Raw genomic sequence first — 19,939 nt, forward strand, 5'->3', positions numbered from 1 at the left:
GAAAAAGTGGGAAAAAAGCGGAAAAAAGTGGGAAAAAAGCGTTTGGTACAAAAATATTCATTTTTTTTTCATTTTTTTTCAATTTTTTTAATATCTAAACCATCTACAACATAAAATAAATACATTGACACATAAATATGATAAAAAAACTAATATATAAGATGTTTAATATCATTTCTAGCGCTAAAATCACACATAACATTGAATCATGTCCTGAATAGTAAGTCCTGACTCATGAGTCCCAGCTCAGCCTCAAAATATCAACAAAAAATATAATAATGTATCTCATCATGTCATAATGTCATATACAATAAAATGAAAGTCTAATGACCAAAAAAAAATCCAAATTTTCATTATAAAATGACCAAAAAAAATCCAAATTTTCATTATAAAACTCGCTGCCCCGCGCCCCCGAGCTTTTTTGCGAAAAAAGCGGCAAAAAATTTTTTAGGCGCTTTTTTCCCATAAAAAGCGCGATTAAATCGGCTTAGGGAAAAAAGCGCGCTTTTTAATCGCGCTTTTAACAACACTGGGTTTGAGCACTTCTCTGTTGCTCAAAAGTTGCCATTTGTGTGCTCATCCAAATATACCATCTCGTGAGGCTAAGCTACAGGCTTTTAGAGCCTTATTTCTCTCATCCTCGGCATATTTATTCACTGCATATGTCAGATCTGAAGCTACTATATGTTGCAGACCCTAATCACAATTTAATACCTAATAAGAAGACCAACATTAACTCATAATAATCACAATACTAATCATAAGTGTTGAGTTTTTCATTGCTTCTTGTTTTGACGACTGCTTTGGGTTATTAGAGGACTGACATCATTATTTCAGACGTCTGATCTTGGGCATTGGAAGTCTACTGATTTTACAGTTTAATGATCTCATTTTACAGTGATATGATCTGATATAGCAGTGCATCTTTGAGGTCTGGCATATGTGTTCTTAATATCAACATTGTTATTGTGCATTGGCTCCTCTCTATCTGCATTTAATAGTTGATATTGATATCTTGTGGACTGTTATACATAAACAATAAGCTACAACAATGAACTCATCTCTTTGCTGACAGTGACATATTAATGTTTGGTGCATTTTTGACAAATTAATCATTAGCATTTGGGTAGCAGACTCATAAGATATTGTCATTGCTATTAGTTTGTCTCTTGTCTTGTCAAGGATATCCTTCTTTGGGTTACTAACTCTTTCTCTGTCTCCCTTATCTCTTTGCATCTCATTGTACATTTCATTGTTTCATTTTTAGTCTCTAGTTGCATTTCATCGCATAAGTGTTTCTCTTTTGCAAAGTTGCATTGCATGGTTAAATTTTTTGTTGCACTACATTTACTAATTTCACTGATGGCAATCTCATCTAACTCACTTATAGCTGTGCTCTTGCTAATTTTGAAAGACTTCTCTTGTTCTAATTCACAAATCTAATAAGGGAAAGTGAAACCATAATAAACGCTTGTAAGTAATCAAGAGGCATTGCTTTAATTATAGTAACAGTAAAGTGGTCCTCTAATTGGTTCTTGTAATCTTGATTTATAAGTGATATTTGACATATTGGTTATAAGTGATCCTATCTTGTTATTGGAGCATTTTTCTCATTGTTATCTCATTGAAGCATCTTAATCTGGTTATCATTTACATTCTCATCCTAGATTAGTCTTGCATCATTAAAATTTATCTCCAAGCATAAGCTTGGATGATGGAAACTTAGGGCCACCTTCTCTCCCAATTTGCGATGCTTGACTCTTGCATCGAGGTTAAAACAGGTGTCGTTGCAGTTCTCTTTCGGGCAATCCCTTGTAGGAATAGAGGCATATGGGTCCTTAGAACTCCAGTGTAGGTATCGTTAATGAGGCCTTAACCTCCTTCCCCTAGACTTCTTTCTACAACCCTGTGTGAGACTTGCTTCAAAATAATTGAAGAGAAGGCTCTCACCTATATTAGGCATAATAACTAAAACTAACCAAGATCTTGCATTTCACATTAGATTAGATCCTGCACTTCATAGATCTTGCATATTATCCTTGCAACAGTTGTCTATCTTGTAACTTGGTGTATTAATCTTTGTTGTGCAAGTATTTCTTAATTTCAAGGCACTGGTTTATCACTGATATATCTCAAATAATCAAATTGTTTGTGCTCATTAATCCTACTTGCCATATAATCTAAATCAAGTTGCTAGGATATTCATTTGTATCTCCTAAACTTGTTGATCCTCAACATGTCTTCATCCATCTCACCTTTAGGGACTACCCCCCTTAGCTTTCTTAGGAGATAGCTTAAAAGGAGTGAGTAGGGATCAGAGTGACAACCACTACTCTGAGCGTTGCTTCTTACAATATGTTACCTTGTGGGGTTGGAAACATCTCCCACATAAGGGCGTACACCTCTGGCGACAACAAAACCTCAACACAAGAAGTCAGAAAAGGCGTTTTCTTCCTCTAAGAAGAGGAAAGAATTATCAAAGATCCAATGTTATGGTTGTCAGGAATATGAACATTTTAGGAGAGATTGTCCTAATATGGCTTATAACAAGTGTTAATTTTTGCAATTGCGGTTAAATTCGACCTTGGACAATTTAGATGACTGAGATGATGATTGCATTAGATTCCTCTTTTCGAGAGGACCAAAATCGACCTAAAGATCACCTTATTTCGACAAGCGAAAGTTGGTTTTTGAATTTATTTATTCACTCATGTATATTGGGTTAGGTCGGCCCTAATTACATGTTAAATTGGATAGGTCGGCCTCAACCCCAAGTGGACTCTCATGGAAGCCTATAAATAGAAGAGACCTCAAGCTCATTTGGACACATGGATCAAGCCATCTTCTCTTCTCTTATTGTCTTGGTTCGCACATGTCTGTTGGAGGAAAGTTCGTGCAAAGGGTTAGAAATCTTAGGGATGAAGCTCGCACTGATCTAGGGTTTTTTGATCCCTGGACGCTAGCACAAAATTGGGAATTTTAGTCCCTGGATGCTAGCACACAGTGGTCAAGATAGCATAAAAAAGCCCTAGACATTGGCACAAAGTGTTTATGGGAGCGTTTGGGAGGCTATGGTTTCCGCAATCCAGTTTAGTACCCTAACACATGCACATAATGGTCTAGGGAGCATCTAGGCTGCCATAGATGCTCGCACAGAAGCCTTATGAGAGCGTCCAGGGTTTGAGGCAGATCTGAGTATGTTTGACCCTCGGATGCCCTCATCCAGTTCACCTGGGAGTGTCCAGATCTGTTCCAGACGCAGTCATCTAGTTCTGTAGAGAGCTTCCAGAATTGCTATAAAAGCTCGCTCAACCCCTCCTCCTTGCGTCCAGGACTCAAATATGAGATTTCAGTATTCCGAAGATTTCGCTCAGTGACAACAGTGTTCAGCACAGTGACAACAATATCCAGTAGTTGACTACAGTCAGTGACAACACACTACAGTCCTTAGAATCAAGGTTGTGATTATAAGCATGATTAGATCTGTTTCATGGATATCATAGTTGTTTTGTTGCATAGATAAAGTTATGGATCATTTTACTCTCTTTTGTTGAATCATTTGATGACGATTTAAGAAGAAGAAGATTTGCAAGGGTTTTCCCCATAGTGGGTTTTGCCCTGGTCTCGGACCAATCCTGGTGTCTCTATGTGTGTGCATGCTTTTCTTCTATTGTTCCTTTATGTTCCGTTGCATTGATGATGATGATGTTTTTCTTTCTATATAATTGCATATGCTAATGAATAATGGTGTAGATCTGAATAATGTAATGATGATATGGGGTGAACTTAATGTATTAATGAAGAAATGCAATTATCAAAACAAAGAGCAATGTAACCCTATGAAAAATTAACATGGTTTCAGAGTTGGGCTGAAGAAAAGCCATCGAGATCACTTTGATGATGACACCTTTAATGGAAGCAAGAAGTGGATGATGGAGACCTAAAAGAATTCTAGGGTTTCAAGAAAACCCTAGGCAAATTGATTATTAGGGTTTGATGGATTCTATAAGGTTAGGGTTGGAGAGAAAACCTTGGTTTATGGAAACAATATGAGATATGGAACCTAGCTGGTCAATGTGAAGATGCTCGAGCACTTGACAAAGATTTGATGAAGCCCTAGTGTCATGTCCCTTCCTAAATTAATTTCAAACAAGATTAATTATTGCATTTTGCGGCCAATTTTGGAGATAGTGGGGCCCATTTGATTTTATTAGAAGATTAGACTTCGTCAAAGTTATTTTGTTGTGGTTAAGTTCCACGTGGGGGCCACCCACACTAGGGAAATACACACTCCCTAGTTCGAATTGCATGGAGGGGAAAAGTTGATGGTCAAGTGAGGGCCCACGATGGAGGGAAAATTGGAGGGAAAAGTGCTGTACAAAATCTATATAAGGGAGGAAACTCCTCATTTCACCATCTTTTGGCATATCGATTTCTCTTTGGTTGCTCTCGCTAAGCCGCAGTAAAAGGCAGCCTTAGTCGCAATCAAAAGGAGGCTTGTACGTAGTCCATGAAGGCCCTAATCCGCAGCATAAGAAGGCCTAAAGCCGCAGTCATGAAGAAGCCCTAGATGCAGCAAGACAAGGTGCCTTAATCCACTGTTAAAAGATGCCCTAAAACACAGCTGAAGGAGACCCTCATTCTCAGCAAAAAGGAAACCCTAAGCCGCAGTCAAAAGCAGCCCTAGCCGCAGTCAAAAGGAGGCTTATACACAGTCCATAAAGGCCCTAATCCGCAGCATAAGAAGGCCTAAAGCCGCAGTCAATGGAGGCCTAATACGCAGCTAAGGAAGAAGACTTGGCAGCAGATCTGAGGAGCCATAATATGCAGCCATTGACTGACCCTAAGGAGCCCTAACGCAGGAAGAATAATTCTGTTGACAGCATGAAAGAAGGCTGTTCCTAGGCATGGGTTAAGGGACTGTTTAGGCATCATTACGTGACTTGTTTTCTTCTTGTAGGAGGGCCGATTTAGAGGAGCTCTAGATCAGATCTGTTGGGTGAATATAGGGGCTGGTTCTAGCCTTATATTCCAGCGTATCACAGCAGCTAGGAAGGGAGACATACCGCAGTCTATTATGCCTGATCAAGAGGCTGTTTTGTAGCCTAGGAGAAGGTTAAAGGGCAGCATATAGTTGGAGGGACTGTGTGAAGGAAAGCCGCAGTCAATAGGTGGGCTGTTGGGTGTATTTAGGGTGCTGTAGCAGTCAGAGTTTGTGCCCTAACCAGTGACCAGATTTGCCAAGAAAAGCACCAGTCCTTGAAGCATGTAAAAGGTGCCAGATTAGCAGCTTTGACATAATCTGTGATGCAGCAAAGGAAGGAGGATTGCAACCTCATTGTGTCATCTTCATGGTGAAAATCTCTGATGTCTGATCTCCTATTTGGCAAGTCAGTATTGACTTTAAATCATTGTACTCTGTCTCTATCTCTCTGTTGAACTATTGAAGAATATAAGAAGAATTGATCAAGGGTTTCCCCACATTGGGGTTTGTCCCTGGCTGGTGCCACATCTTGTGTCCTCTTGTCTTGGCTTGTCTTCTACTGTTTATGTTTATGTTCTATCTGCATTTTACTATCATGCTAATGTGATTGCTAAACTGGACATTGATATTGGGCTAACAAGAAAATTGAAGTAAATTGCTCTTAAGCATAGAACATACCAAAATTTAACACACATTGTATTCATACTGATTGGTACTTTTCAGTCCCATGGACTTTCTTTTGTGGTCATTCGTTGGACATTACTATAATTATCTTTATCTTTTCTGGCAGTGTTTACTGTTTGGACTTCGAATGTTACAAACTATATAGTGTTGCTTTTTTAGACATTGAATGGTGCAAACTATATCTCAATTTGATTTGCTAGAGTAGAATTTTGTTATGTGAGTGAGTGTTTATTCATTCTAACTACGTTTTTGCACTTTTTCTTGGACTACTTTCAGGTCCTGAGAAGGAACTTCACCAGCTTCCAGTTTTTGGAGAACTATCTGCTCTCTTTCCTGGTGTTCAAATACATATAGATTTTGTTGGACCTGCAGTTCCCCATTGCAGGTTGTTCCCTTGAATGGAGTTAGGTCATTTCTGCTTGCCGGATGCTTAATTGGGTCTTCATATTTTCAGATTTAGATTGCTTCTTTTGCTGGGATTTCTAACAATATTATTGGTTACTGTATCATGTTACGCTTTATTTGAAATTTGTTAGACATTGCTTCTTTCTTTTAAAATAATTTTAAGCAGCAGGAAGTTTTTGCTTGTACTTTCCTTCAGTGATGCATGATGTAAAATTAGTCCCATTGACTGTCTTTGGCTGCTAATAAATTTCTTTCTATTTCTTCTTTGTATTAATGGGAATTCAACTGGATGGGGTACGCTGGATGATATATGTTCAGAGAATTTACAATCGAAATAGAGCCTACAAATAAAATCTATATTCAGTCATCCTATATTTGTAGCTTTTTTTTGAATGCCTCACATTTATGCTTCCATAGTTTGGGAACTGTGCAAATTGTTTCTTATTAAGCTGCAGTTATGCATGTTTTCTTTTCTATTCTTTCACCCTTCAAATCTCTAATCTTCTTTTCATATTGTCATATCATTGCCTCCTCAGTGATCATGAATGTGCCGAGCTTAATGGCTATCCAAAATGCCTTGATACGTCTTGCCAATGCAAAGTGTCCAGGTGTGAGGAAGGTGATGCTGACCAACCAAAGCATAGACAGTGTAAAAACGAACCTTCCACTGTGGCATTACGGTTTTGGAAGGGCTTCTATCATGAACTTTTTTATGATATAACAAAAGTGAGCGATTTTCTAAATTCTCTTATTCATTTTGTTCAAAAAACTGATTAACTTGGTTGTAAAGGTTCTAGCTTGAGTTCAATCATATTATTGGATTCTTGGACTGGAAGTAAATCTTTGGTCTTTATTGTGTTTTTGTTAAGTTTGGAGAGAGCCTTTGACAGATAGAAATGATATGTGCGTAAGCAAAACTTCTTTAATGTGTGTCTTCCAAGATTATTGAGAGAGATTATGATCAATGCTTTGGCCTTCACAAACTCTTGCTTATTGAATATATATATGGAGATTTTGACAGAGAGAAACCTTGTGTGTAATAGCCATAAATAAAATTCTTTAGTTTTATGTGCGCCCTCCTATATTGATAACTACTCTTCAATTGTTGTTCAAGCAGATTCATCTTTTCAATAATTTGTTTGTAAGCAATTCCTCTACTTCAGAGTCTATTTGTTTGGTTCAGGTCGTTTTATGAAAGTATTTTGATATACAGATGAGGTTATTCTTGAATTGGATTTTTGTTTGTAGTTCATTACGTTCATACAAACAATGTTAAATCATGAGGGTTTAGGGTGTGTGGACATCTAATGGATGGTCGTACCTCTTTGTATTTTTATGGCGTGTTGGCAAAGGTTAGAGTTTTATCATATCTGAAGTTTAAAGAGTCAAAAGAATGAACTTCAATTGGAATTGATTTTATAACTACATTATCAATAAAAAACTGGTGACACTTTTGGGAGTTACAACCATTTGCAAGATTACATTGTCTAAATAACTTGTTTATATCAATGTTTCAGTTATCGTTATCGGGATATTATCAGCGAGGGGAAAAAATCGGAAAAAAATCGGTAAAAATCGGGAAAAAATCATAAAATACAAAAATATTCATTTTTTTTTCAATTTCTTTAATATCTAAAGCATCTACAACATAAAATAAATACATTGACACATAAATATGATAAAATAACTAATATATAAGATGTGTAATATCATTTCTAGTGCTACATCACACATAACAGTGAATCATGTCCTGAATAGTAAGTCTCGACTCCTGAGTCCCAACTCAACCTCAAAATATCAACAAAAAATATAATAATGTATCTCATATCATGAGTCATAATGTCATATACAATGAAATGAACCAAATAACTAAAGTCTAATACTACTGATTTCCTCTGCCCCTCTTGCGAGAAAATGCAATAGCTTTCCCTTTCCCTCTAGATGTAGATGCCGGTGGAGTTGGCAGTGGACTCTGCTGTGCTCTAGAAGCTGAAGAACTAGGAGCTATAGGAGGTAGACCACATCCTCTACTGGTGGCAAGGGTAGCCCGGGTAGGTGGTGTCACCTCCTCCTCCTGTTGCTCTGTCTCCTCCTTCTCCTCCTCTTCCTTCCCCTCCACTACCTCCTGCTCTAACCAATCATCGACAGACTCCATGAGAGGCCTCTCGGCCTCAACCCTCCATGCAGCAGTGGTGTCAATCCCATCCAATGAGATGGCCTCCATATCAGGTATCCTCTCAAGTTGCCTCACCCACAATCGAAGATTGTAGTAGACGTAGACCATGTCATTAAGTCGCTGGGACTCCAACCTGTACAAAGATCATGAAATAATAATTAAAAAAAAGGTATTGTTTAATGATTTCAAAAAATTATTTGGAAATTTGCAATATTTTAAGTTTTAAGTTTAACCTGTTGCGTTTCTTGTTGTGTATTTTTTCAAATACACTCCAGTTGCGCTCGCATCCTGAGGAGCTACATGTTTGGCTGAGGATTCGAATGGCAAGCTTTTGCAGAAGGGGTACCCTGGCACCATACATTCTCCTCCATGCATCTACAACGAAATTACAAATAAAATTTTAAATAAACATAAGAAAAAAATGAAATTTGAAAGTTGAAGTAAAGTCTGAAGTTATGAACTTGAAGAGACAATGAAATTTGAAACAAACTAAAAAATACCTGGCATTTTAGTCATCCTATTAGTCACAACCATGTCAAAGCCAAATGTGCCACCTGCCATCCTGTATGTCTCAATTTCTTTGGAGATTTTTTTATGTTCTACTGGAGATCGCACCATCCTCTTAACACAGGTTAAGAATCCATCCATGATCTTAGCATCAAATACGAACCCACATGGGTAAGAAAATGTGGGGTTCAGGTAGATCCCTGCAGTATGAATGGGATGATGGAGTGTGTTGTTCCATCGTTCATCAATCACTTCCCATAGGAGGAGTTGTCTTTGAAACCCCTCATCTCCCTTATCATCATAGTAGGCTCGAATGGATTCTTTGGCTCTGTCCATGGCCTCATACAAATAGCCCATTGCGAGCTTCTCACCATCAACTAATCGAAGAACTTTTACCAAAAGGTTCAGTAATGGTGCACACCTCCTGCACTCTCGCCTAGAAGTCTTCCTGGTATGAAACTAATCTGCATATGGCCTCTCCCTCTGGTTTGCGGCTCATTGTCAAAGCACGCCACTCCTCTGAAAGAAACATCCTTTTCACATCCCACATAGAATTCAAGAGGGGTTGAAGAGATATGAAACTGGTGGCAAACCGTGTAATGGCGGGGTGCACCAACTGTTTGTTGTTGGTGAATTTTCTCATCAAGCTAAGCACAGATGTATGATTATATATAAATTTTGTAATGCTTTTTGATGAGCCAACAATATCTTTGATAAATGAAATTTTCCCTATGTCCTCCAACATCAAATCAATACAATGTGCAGCACGAGGTGTCCAAAATAAAGTAGGATGCCTCTCCATAAGCATCCTGCCAGCAACAACATAATTTGCACTAAGTCACATGACACGAGGACACGAGACACGGAGGACACATAAATACGAGTATTCGACATGAGACGCAATGACCTCGGAAACAGGACACGAGGGACACGTTTTATATATATATATATATATATATAATACTGAAATATAGTGCTTGATCCATATAGATATGAATCATGATGATATCTATTTAGTATTTAGTATACACTATTTACCATTTAGTAATTTACTACATCAATGATGTTCACAGTTCAATGTTCATTGTTCATGTTATAATTTTTGTTATTAACTTCAAACAAGATTGATCATGTTCAAACTTCACATAAGGTAGTTTATGAACTATAAATTTATATGTGTTCAAACTTCATTGTTGACCAAAGCGTTAATCGAGCTTTCCCTCCCTTTAGACCTCGAAGGTGTAGTGAGCAATGAGCACATGATGGGAAGCTGGGATTTTTATTTCAACACGATCTATACGTGGTCACTCGTGTATAATTAAGTTAAGTTCCGTAAGCTATAACACAACTTACAAGAAATTTAAGTGCTCCAAACTCTCAGCAAAGCATGCGAATGCTTGTCTCCTACATCTCCAGGTCCAGGTCAATGTGAAGTTGTGAGCATTGCGCTCGAATATGAAGGAATTCCTCACACTGCACAACAAATTGGATTCCAACGATGGGAAAACTCAACTTTGGTGGTGAACAATGACAAAAAAGCCCAAAAAATAAACCATGTTGCAGGTTTTAAATGTCACTTTTCATGGGACACGTGTCCTAAGAACCAAAAACGTTAGGGCACGTTTTCGACACATCCAAAACAAGTGTCTCGATTGGAGGACACGAAGAAAAACGTTTTCAACACATTTTAGGGTGGTTTTCGTGTCCGACACGTGAAATACGGGACACGAGACCCTGAGGGACGTGTCCTGTGACTTAGAATTTGCAGCATTGTCCGTTATGACTTGGACAACATGTTTTGCACCCACCTCCAAAATAAACACATCCAACAAATCACATGAAGTTTTCGCATCTTTGATATGTGAAGATGCATCAATAGATTTCATAAACATTGTCCCCTTGGGACAACTAACCAAGAATTTTATAAGGGTTCTCCCCTTTTGGTCGGTCCAACCATCTGACATCACAGTGCATCCTGTTTGTGCCCATGATGCCCTAAACTCTAACAATCTTTTGGTGCAGTCAACTTTTTTATGTTGAAGAATCCGGCCTCTAAAGTCATCATAAGAAGGGATTTTGTACCCTAGGCCAACAATTGCAATAGCATCAACAATAGGCTGGAAAAATGGATTATTCCTTGCAACGCTGAAAGGAATATCATTGCAAAGGAAAAATTTGGCCAACAACTTGTCAACTTGTTCTTTTTTAGTTTTTTGAAGCATTGAAGTGATAAATGGTTGTGAATCAAGCGTGGTTCTAGGAACAAAAAATGATGAGGCAGCTACCGGGTTGGTTGTAGATATTGATGCTGAAGTAGAACCAGTGCCACTTCCTTGTTCACCTGAGCCTAACATAGTCTTTGCTAGTTGCTTCTTCATTTCTGCTTTGGCCTCTCTATTGTGCTCTAAATTTTCCAATGATCTCATGGCTTTTCGGATGATTTTCGGATTTGTATTTCTGTAAGGCCCTACATCAAATCCAGGGATTTGTGCAAGGTGATACTTCAATCTATAAACCCCCCCGACATATGTTGCCCACACAACTTGCAAAACAAGTTTATTCTATCAAACCCTCCATCAGGTTCACCAAATTCCCACAGAGGGTCCAATTTCTTTGGCATGTTTGTAACTTGATTGAACTCTTGACTCTTGAGTTTTAAATTTGTAAGATGAAGTTTGAACTTTGAAGTTGAACGGTGAACCTATGGCAAAATAAGGATTGCAAGTTACAAAAATTAAAAAAAATTACATACATGAGTAACATGACAAAACACATTGAATTTTTGACAATTTAACAAACAAAAACACCATCAAATCAACTCAAAAATATTTGATAAACCAATGGGTTATCCAAACCCAACCAAAAACAAAAATAAACCAAAACAAAACACATAAATTTTGTGCCCATATCGGTTTGCCAGAGAAAATTGATCCTCTCCTCCTCAGCTCTCAATCCACTAGGGGTTTTGAGTCGTTTTCTCCTCCAATTAGCGCCCAATTGACCAAGATTTTTCTCCAAGGGGACTCCCAATCCACCGATGCCGCTGTTTGATCAAATGAATAAAAAAAATCGTTTTTTGGTGTTTATAACCCACTGTCCGCCGGACCCACGATTAAAACACATCGAATCACGATAATATCATTGTTATCACGATACTTTAAAAAACCCGCATAAAAATTGGCTGATTTTATCGTCGTTTTGAAAAAACCGCGATAAAACAATAAAATCGCGAGTTTCGCATCACTGGTTTATATCACTAGTTCAGTAGGAGTCTTGCTTGTTGGGCCAGGATTAGTGACGGGTAATTTTGTCATTGATATCAATGGCTTCTTTCCTAGCCAATCAATGGTGTATATCATCCGACTTGATTGGCAGACTTCCCATCTCTACACGGGCATAGGGACAGACCCTTTCTTTGTGTGGTATTGCCCCTTAACCCAGATTATAGGAAGACAAGCATCACTAGATTTTTCTCTTCAGCCTTGAATGTTTGGAAACTTTTGATGGACTGTTCCTAGGTTCCTCCTAGATTCACTCACCCAGTGCTTCTCAACCTTGGGAATTTTATAGGGGCCATTATCAGGATTTCCTTTGTTACCTTCTCAATAATAGATGATGAAGGGACATATGTGCTCTTCTCTATCTTTACTTCTATCTCTATCTCCTAAGGTCACTCCCCAGGGCTTCTTGGCCTTGGACATTACATAGAGGACATTATCAGGATTTGCATTGTTACCTTTTCAATAATAGATGATGAAAGGGGCATCTGTACTCGCTTCTATTTTTACCTCTATTGTGTATGGTAACCCGACTGATCGGTCGAAACCAGAAATCGGTCAAACTGACCAATTCATTTGCCTTGGCCATCAAAACAGTTGAAAAACACAGTTTTCCGAGCAGCGCACCGGTTTTTTGGTCTGACCGGCCAAAAATTGGTCAGCGTATGAAGGAATCGACCGATTTTCCCATAAACCGTGCAGTTCCTTCATAAACAGGTTGGTTTATTGCTTGGCCAGCTACAGACCCCACAGAATGCAGTTTTGTGATTTTTGATGCCATTTTGAGAGAAATTTTGGGTGTTTTCCCTCCAAAAACAACCCCTCTAAGAAAAGCATGCCTCCCCTCTCATTTGCCTCACACATATCAACCCTAGCAACACTAACAATCAATGGTAATGTTAAATTCTTAAAATAAAAGTGACATTTCCTTTATTTTTCATTTTCATCCGTTTACTTAAATTTTTAAGATTACCATGAAATGACTCGAGATGTTTAAGAGTAGTTTCGACCTCATTGGATTTCTAGAGGGGTATAAACACATTTTTCCACCCTCAAAGTGTTTCTAGATAGAAAGTTGAGGTGTAATTTTGAGTACTCATACCCCTTACAACTTCTATAGAGAACACTTTTTACATTTTAGATCAAATATTACATAAAAATTTCGTTCAGTGGGGGAATTTTGACAATTAAAAAATTGACCCGTAGACACAACTAAATTCTGTGAAACTTTAGACATGATCTAGTATGGAAATTTACATTGGCTATATAGTATATAAACTAAGACTCATGTGAAATTTTCTTAAATTGCAACAATTGGAAATTTATTCTCCTAACTAATTAATTATGCAGTTTATTTGCTACGACAAACAATGAATAAATCACACTGTAATTTTTCACAAATAAAATACGCTGTGGAAATAAACTGGAAATTGAGAAAATGATAGCACTCATATAATAAAAATGACACGATTAATTTTGTCAAATGTCCCTGGAAAAACGCAATATGGGAAAACTGGTTCAGTAGATGAGGGTTTTAGTATTATGTAGCAGTGAAATTTATGAGTACAATTTGGATGCCAAACTGGCTATCCTCAATAAATAATTTGGCCAAAATTATTAAGGGAAATTTTCCCTTTTCCACACGCAATCTCGACACAACCTGCTTCAGAAAACTGGCCTTCCAAGAACCCTTGTGCAGGGCTCTATGCAATGCTTATGCACACCCTCACACGCTTAACCAAATTGAACTCCCTGCCCAGTCCTTGTGTTGAGAAATCTAGGGCAGTGATTAGGTTAGGGTTTATTAAATGATTTCTCTTAGATTGACAAATTCTTGTGATATTATTTTATTAGTGTTCATTCCATCATCAAGACAAATGCCAAAAACAAATGAAGATCATAGACACAAAAAGAGGAACACCAAATGTAGGCACTTAGCTAGGGCAAAACCCCTAGGAAGGGGAAAACCCAGTGAAACTCTTCCAATAGTTTCAAATCAAGTGGAGATGACCAAGATGCTAATTACCAAGAATACCCCCCATCCATCAAGTCATCCTTGTGCAGAGACAACACATCTGCTAGTCCATTTCTTAATTCAACCTTGGCTTCTTGCATTCATATATAATTTTGGTCCTGTGATTATAAAGAGCTTCGGTTCTCTAGTTTCCTAATACTTTCGTTCTGCAGTAACATAATGCCTCAGTCCTGTAGTCACCCAATACATCGATATTGTAATGACATGATGCCTATAGTCACCCAATGCTTCGTTGTCCTACAATAACATGACACCAATACTTCGTTGTCCTGGAATAACATGACACCCAATGTTTTGCTGTCCTGCAATAACATGGCACCTAATACTTCGTTGTCCAACAATAATTAACTTCACTGTAATACTTTGTTGTCCTATAATCCTTAACTTCGTTGTTCTGTAATTCATCTGATTTTCCTTGACAACTTTTCAACTAGGTCGAGTTCACTTGGGTATATATAGTTGTTTCTTCCTGTACATTGAGCCAACATGAATAATAGGAGAAGTTGACTTGTAGAAGAAGAGGTTGGAGCCAATTTCGTGTTGGAAAATGTAACTAAGTTCGGTCTTCATTTAATGTATTTGAGTCATCATGAAATGTACTTGTCAAAAGAATAAAGAAAATAACTATCATTATTATTATTGTGACTTATTAAAGTATGGGTTTCATGCTTGGGTCACCATGTTCTAGGTCAAAGTCCCCATTGAGGACTTCTAGGGTTTATTCCAAGTCAATAGAGTCATTGTACTTTTAAAGAGATCCTTCTTGGGCTTTTTAATCATGTAAAAAGGTTAAGTATTGAGTCAAATATGATTTATGTATCTTACACACCATGTCGGCCTAGAAGAAGATCAAGTCGTCCTAAGGACCCTATTCGACCTCACATGGAGCCTGTTGACCACTACGTGTCAACTACCCACAACAGTACACCCCCTTTTTTCGCAAAAGGGATAGCGCTTAATCAACATATCTGTGCCATTCGACAGTGATCGTTGACCTGCTCGTGTTATGTTGTAAACCCAATCTGCATGTGTAAATTGTAAATAATTTTAGCAGATATGAGTCATGTATGTAAATTGCCTAGGTGGACCTAATTTTCTAGTGATAATCTATGTTCCGGAAGGTTTTTTATCTCACCGATCCATGATCGGCAGAGTTTTCCTTCAGCCTAACCCCAAAGCCGGAATGAATTTTGTCATTAGAATCTTAGGGGAATCCTAATGTGTTGATCTGCTAGATTATAGTTGTGTCGCAGAACTGGGTGGTCTATGAGGGTCTATGTCAAATGGGTTTTCCTCCTTGAGATGTAAAATTGTAAAAGTCATGATGTAAAGTGTCTTGAGGGATAGAAAATGTTTTAATCCCCTCATAAGTCTTAAGTCCTAGGTCCTAGGTGATTTTTCCAAAGGCTAAGTTTGAGGATCCATTTAAAAAAAAAAATTAAAAAATAGAAAAAATAGAAAACAATAAAAAAATATAAATAATAAAAAAATAAAACTAAAAAAATAAAAATAATTAAAAAATATAAAAAATAAAATAAAATAATATATATATATATATATATATATATATAAAATTTTGAAAAATAAAATAAAATAATAAAATAATAATAAGTCAAATTTTTGAGTAAATAAATGCAGAATTTTAATTTTTTAATATATTAAAATGCATTTAAGAATTCGACGGATGAGATTAAAAGAAATCTTGATCCTCATCGACGGTTGAGATTAGTTTGACATGGATCACTCGAACTAGCTGTTGGGATTTTTTCCTTTAAATAGGGTGCTAGGGGTCATTTGAGATCATTCGATCTGTGAGTCTTGTGCTGAAGAAAGCTCTCTTGTAAACTTTTTCTTGTGCAATAAAGAAAGACTTTGGGATTGAAATCTTGCTGGTGTTACTCTCTTGAAATGTTGTAATGTGTTTCATTTATTTTCTGCATAAATTTATTTTCAGCCATTGGTAATAGCTTGTTGAAGAGTGATGTTGATGACAGGTATCTTGTTCACTTACTAGGGTTTAAATGGTAATAAAATTTCTGGAAATAATGGCAGGTATCTCCATTGGATTTGGGTTTTACTACTGTTTTTTCCCTCTTTATTGATAGTTGAAGTGAGCTGTGCAGGAAATTTAGATTGTGAAGAACAACGGGAGTTTGGGGAAGTTCTTCGCTGAACCAGCCGACTCCCGCAAAGCATTCTCTTGTAGAGCCCAGCCAGTTTTGATTCTGGGTCTATCATTTAAATTTATTTGTGAATTGCATGAGAGATTTCTGAAGTATCTCATAGTAAATCTGAAATTCTGAAAATATTTCTGTGGATTATTGACAAATCTGGCTGCTTAGAGTCATAAATCTGTGAATACTGTAATTTAGCTGGTTCTTAGGGTTTTTAGCTTTTCATTTTTAGGTTCTGGTTGTTTTCATTGTTTTCAGGTTGCAGGTACAGGTTTTGAAAATTTTGCAGGGATAATCTTCAACAATTTTTTTTTCAATTTTTCTGAAGAAGGTCAGCTATCTGCTGGCTGGGGTTTTATTTCCAGAAAAAATTTTCGATTTTTTTTTTTTAGAACGCTGTGTGGAGCTCCTGGACTGTTACCAAGCTTCAGCATTACTGTCTATCAGCTCTTTCCCTCAACACGCAGCTTCATTCTGCCAAGCCTGCAAACGGATCTTCAGCATTGTAGCTGCCAAATAACCTCAATCCTCTCCAGCGCTGCCTCTTTTTCCTCCACGCATATCGCAGCACCCTCCTCCTGCCTGTACGCAGAGCTGCAGATCCGTTGCCATTTTTCTCCATACTCATCCTGCCTGACCTGCGTTTTCCATATGCTGTCGGCTTCTTTCTCCTGTGATCTCTCTGCCATCATCGCATTATCCATCAAATCTCGCTGCCCAATCCTCTGCTACAGTGATCCGCTCCTCCTTTCTCCTTCACGCCATTGAACCCATCCGTTGGCCATCCTTTCTGTTTGTTCGCAGCCTCCCAAAACTCTGTCGCTCATCCCCTTATATTTGCTAACCTATCCGTGGAGCCTCCTCTCCTCCTTCTGCCATCCGAGCTCCACGCAGCCTTGGGAACCTGTCAAAACCTGCAAACAAAAAAAAAGGAAAACAAGGAGTCCTTCAGTCACCCTCACGCAGTCATCTTCGCTTGGCTCTCCTGCTGCCGTCGGGCTCACCTACACATACAAAACAGTGAAACTATATGCGTGGGTAAGATTTTGGGGTCACGCGTTTTGATTTTCCATTTTTTTGTTGTTTTGTTTTTATTTTAGGCTTGGATAGGTTTATTTCTATTTCATCGTTAGGTTTTAGTTTTAAATTTGAAGTTTAGTTTTAGGATTAGATAATTTTAATTTTAGTTTTATCATATGTAAATTTTAAAATTTAAGATTTTGATTTTCATATAGCTTTAGAGTTAGACATTTTTTTTTACTTTTGATTTTATATGTTTAGATTTTAGAATTAATTTTTGTTTTCTTTAGTTTAATTTTTCTTATGATAAGCTTTAGTTCTGACAATTAGAATTTTCTAAAAGTTTAGTTCTGTTTTGATTTCAAAATAAATCAAAAAATCTCAGAAAAAAATAAATAAATAAAAATTTCGATTTTTTTTTTTTTTTTTTTTAGTTTTAAATTTTATAAAGTTAGAATTAGATTTAGAATTTGAGTTAAGCTTTATTTTTAGTCTCTCTTTTAATTTAGTTTAGTTTAAGCTTTATTTTTAATTTAGTTAGTTTTATTTAAAGTTAGATTTTAATCATAAAAATAAAAAGAAAATCATAAAAGCATAAAAAATAATCTTTAGGCTTTGTTCTGATTTTAGATTTTAAAATATAAAAATATATAAAAATATTTTTTTTTTTGAAAAGCTTAGCTAAAAATTGAAAAATCATTTTGGTGTCTTTTTGTGGTGTTTATGTTCCATTTTTCTATAGCTAAACGTACTTAAATGTTTATTTACAAGTTGGCTATATGAAAGTGGTAGCTGGTTAGCATTTAAGATTACGTGGTTATCTAAAGCATTTAATCTTTCAAATTTTAATTGCTGGAATATTGTTAAGCCATTGATCATTTATCGATTATCTCGCATTTGGAAAAAAGTTAACCTTTGTTTGAGTTATTTGATGGTAAATAATTGTTAATGAGCTCATATTTCTGCAAGCATTTGATAAATAATTATTCAGTCATTAACTTCATAAGGCACTGGTCTATTAACTTAATAAAATCAAATAGGTGCTTGTTTTCCCTCATGTCTCCCAACCCAACTAGTCCACAGTTGGTCATCCATTGTCCCATAGGGTCTACCCCCCTTAGCTGCGGGAGACAGGCTTAAATGGAGAGATCGGGGATCAGGGTGACAGCCCCCAGTCTGAGCGTTGTCACGGCAATCTGTGCTTGGGCCACCATGTTTTAGGTCAAAGTCCCCATTGAGGACTTCTAGGGTTTATTCTGAGTCAATAGAGTCATTTTACTTTTAAAGAGACCCTTCTTGGGCTTTTGAATCATGTAAAAAGGTTAAGTATTGAGTCAAATATGATTTATGTATCTTACACACCATGTCGGCCTAGAAGAAGATCAAGTCGTCCTAAGGACCCTATTCGACCTCACATGGAGCCTATAAATACAAGCACATCAAATTCATTTGGAGCATCACTCTCTCACAAAAAGTTCAATATCTTTTATTGCTGGGAAAAGTCCGAAGTTTGTTTTCGGGAAGCCGAAGTGAATGCAAGTTTGGGGAATTTAAGGAGAAAGGAAAAATTGAAATTTTGGTGCCTCTCTCTTTGTTTTGTGTCCTAGATTGGGAGATCGAAGTCTTCCAATTTTCTCGGTTATTGGAAACTGCTACCTAGTCAAAGTCATTGGAAAGGGGTCAAAATTCTAGAGGCTGACTTGGTGTGGAGGGAAGGTCTGATCTTGGTCTGGTCTGGTTTGGTCTCTGTTAGTGCTTGAAATTTCACCTCAGGCTGAGAAAGGCAAACTTCAAAGGCAACATCAAACCACTTAGCCTCGTAGCTAGCCCTACGGGGCAGGAGAGGGCTCTCTCCGATCTATCTCGGTAAAGATCTTCAACGGGCGAGATAACTATAAAGGAAACACTGATTTTAGGCTAGTAAACTGATAAAAAGAGTTTGTTTTGGGATTTTTTGGATTTTGGTGGAAGATCGGGGAAAGGCAATTTTGGGTGCGGGGATTGGACACAGTTTTTGCAGGGGGTTCTTTGGGGCAAGGTAGGAGACTGTATTGATGCCTTTAAATTAAGTGAATGGGTAGGAATGACCGGTGAGGAGCTAAGGAGAGCAAGCAATCACCTTGAGTTCTCCTTAAACAGATGAAAGCATTGATATTAAGCAAATTTAAAAGCAGAGCATGGGAATCATGAATTCTACTTTAACACTTCATTTGCCTAATTTCAGAAGAAAAAGAAAGAGGATGATTTCACATAACACACTTACAAGTAGAAAGAGAAGCACACCATCAATACATGTAACCACAGGAATCCCAAAAAGGACTGCAAAACCCTGGTCTTTCTTCTTTTGCCAAAATTGCAGAGATACAATGAATAATACAATAGAGCTTTCTCCCTCAAGAGTCCAACCATGAAAATGACCAAGAAAGTACATAATATAGGCAATCTAACATCTTTCCTTGCCTCTAAGGGTCGAGCTCATCCTTCTAGGAGCTGTTTCAACCAATTCTAAACTGAGCACTAAAATCTAGGCAGTCAAAACAACTTGCCTCTATAAGCTAGGAAACCAATTCATTCATTAAATGTTTGCTATTTCATGAATGAATCTTCTAGAATAGGTAAATAAGTGTCATATCAACATGAAAATACATTAATTACATCAAAGAGGGTGAAAAATCC

At 37.3% G+C, this 19,939-nt stretch overlaps 1 protein-coding gene across 2 annotated transcripts in view; it reads left to right on the plus strand.

Moving 5' to 3' along the window:
• Nucleotides 1-19,939, plus strand: part of LOC149261004 (zinc ion binding protein) — a 449,429-nt gene that overhangs the window by 269,799 nt on the left and 159,691 nt on the right. For both annotated transcript variants that reach the window (XM_089421537.1, XM_089421534.1), the window contains exons 7-8: nucleotides 5,945-6,053; nucleotides 6,610-6,799. In XM_089421537.1, the coding sequence (XP_089277663.1) occupies nucleotides 5,945-6,053; nucleotides 6,610-6,799 (299 nt within the window). The remainder of the gene's footprint in view (nucleotides 1-5,944; nucleotides 6,054-6,609; nucleotides 6,800-19,939) is intronic.

Source organism: Pinus tabuliformis, chromosome 6 (assembly GCF_031772625.1).
Source record: "Pinus tabuliformis cultivar Carrire ecotype Pingquan chromosome 6, CPIR1, whole genome shotgun sequence".
Classification (NCBI taxonomy): domain Eukaryota; kingdom Viridiplantae; phylum Streptophyta; class Pinopsida; order Pinales; family Pinaceae; genus Pinus; species Pinus tabuliformis.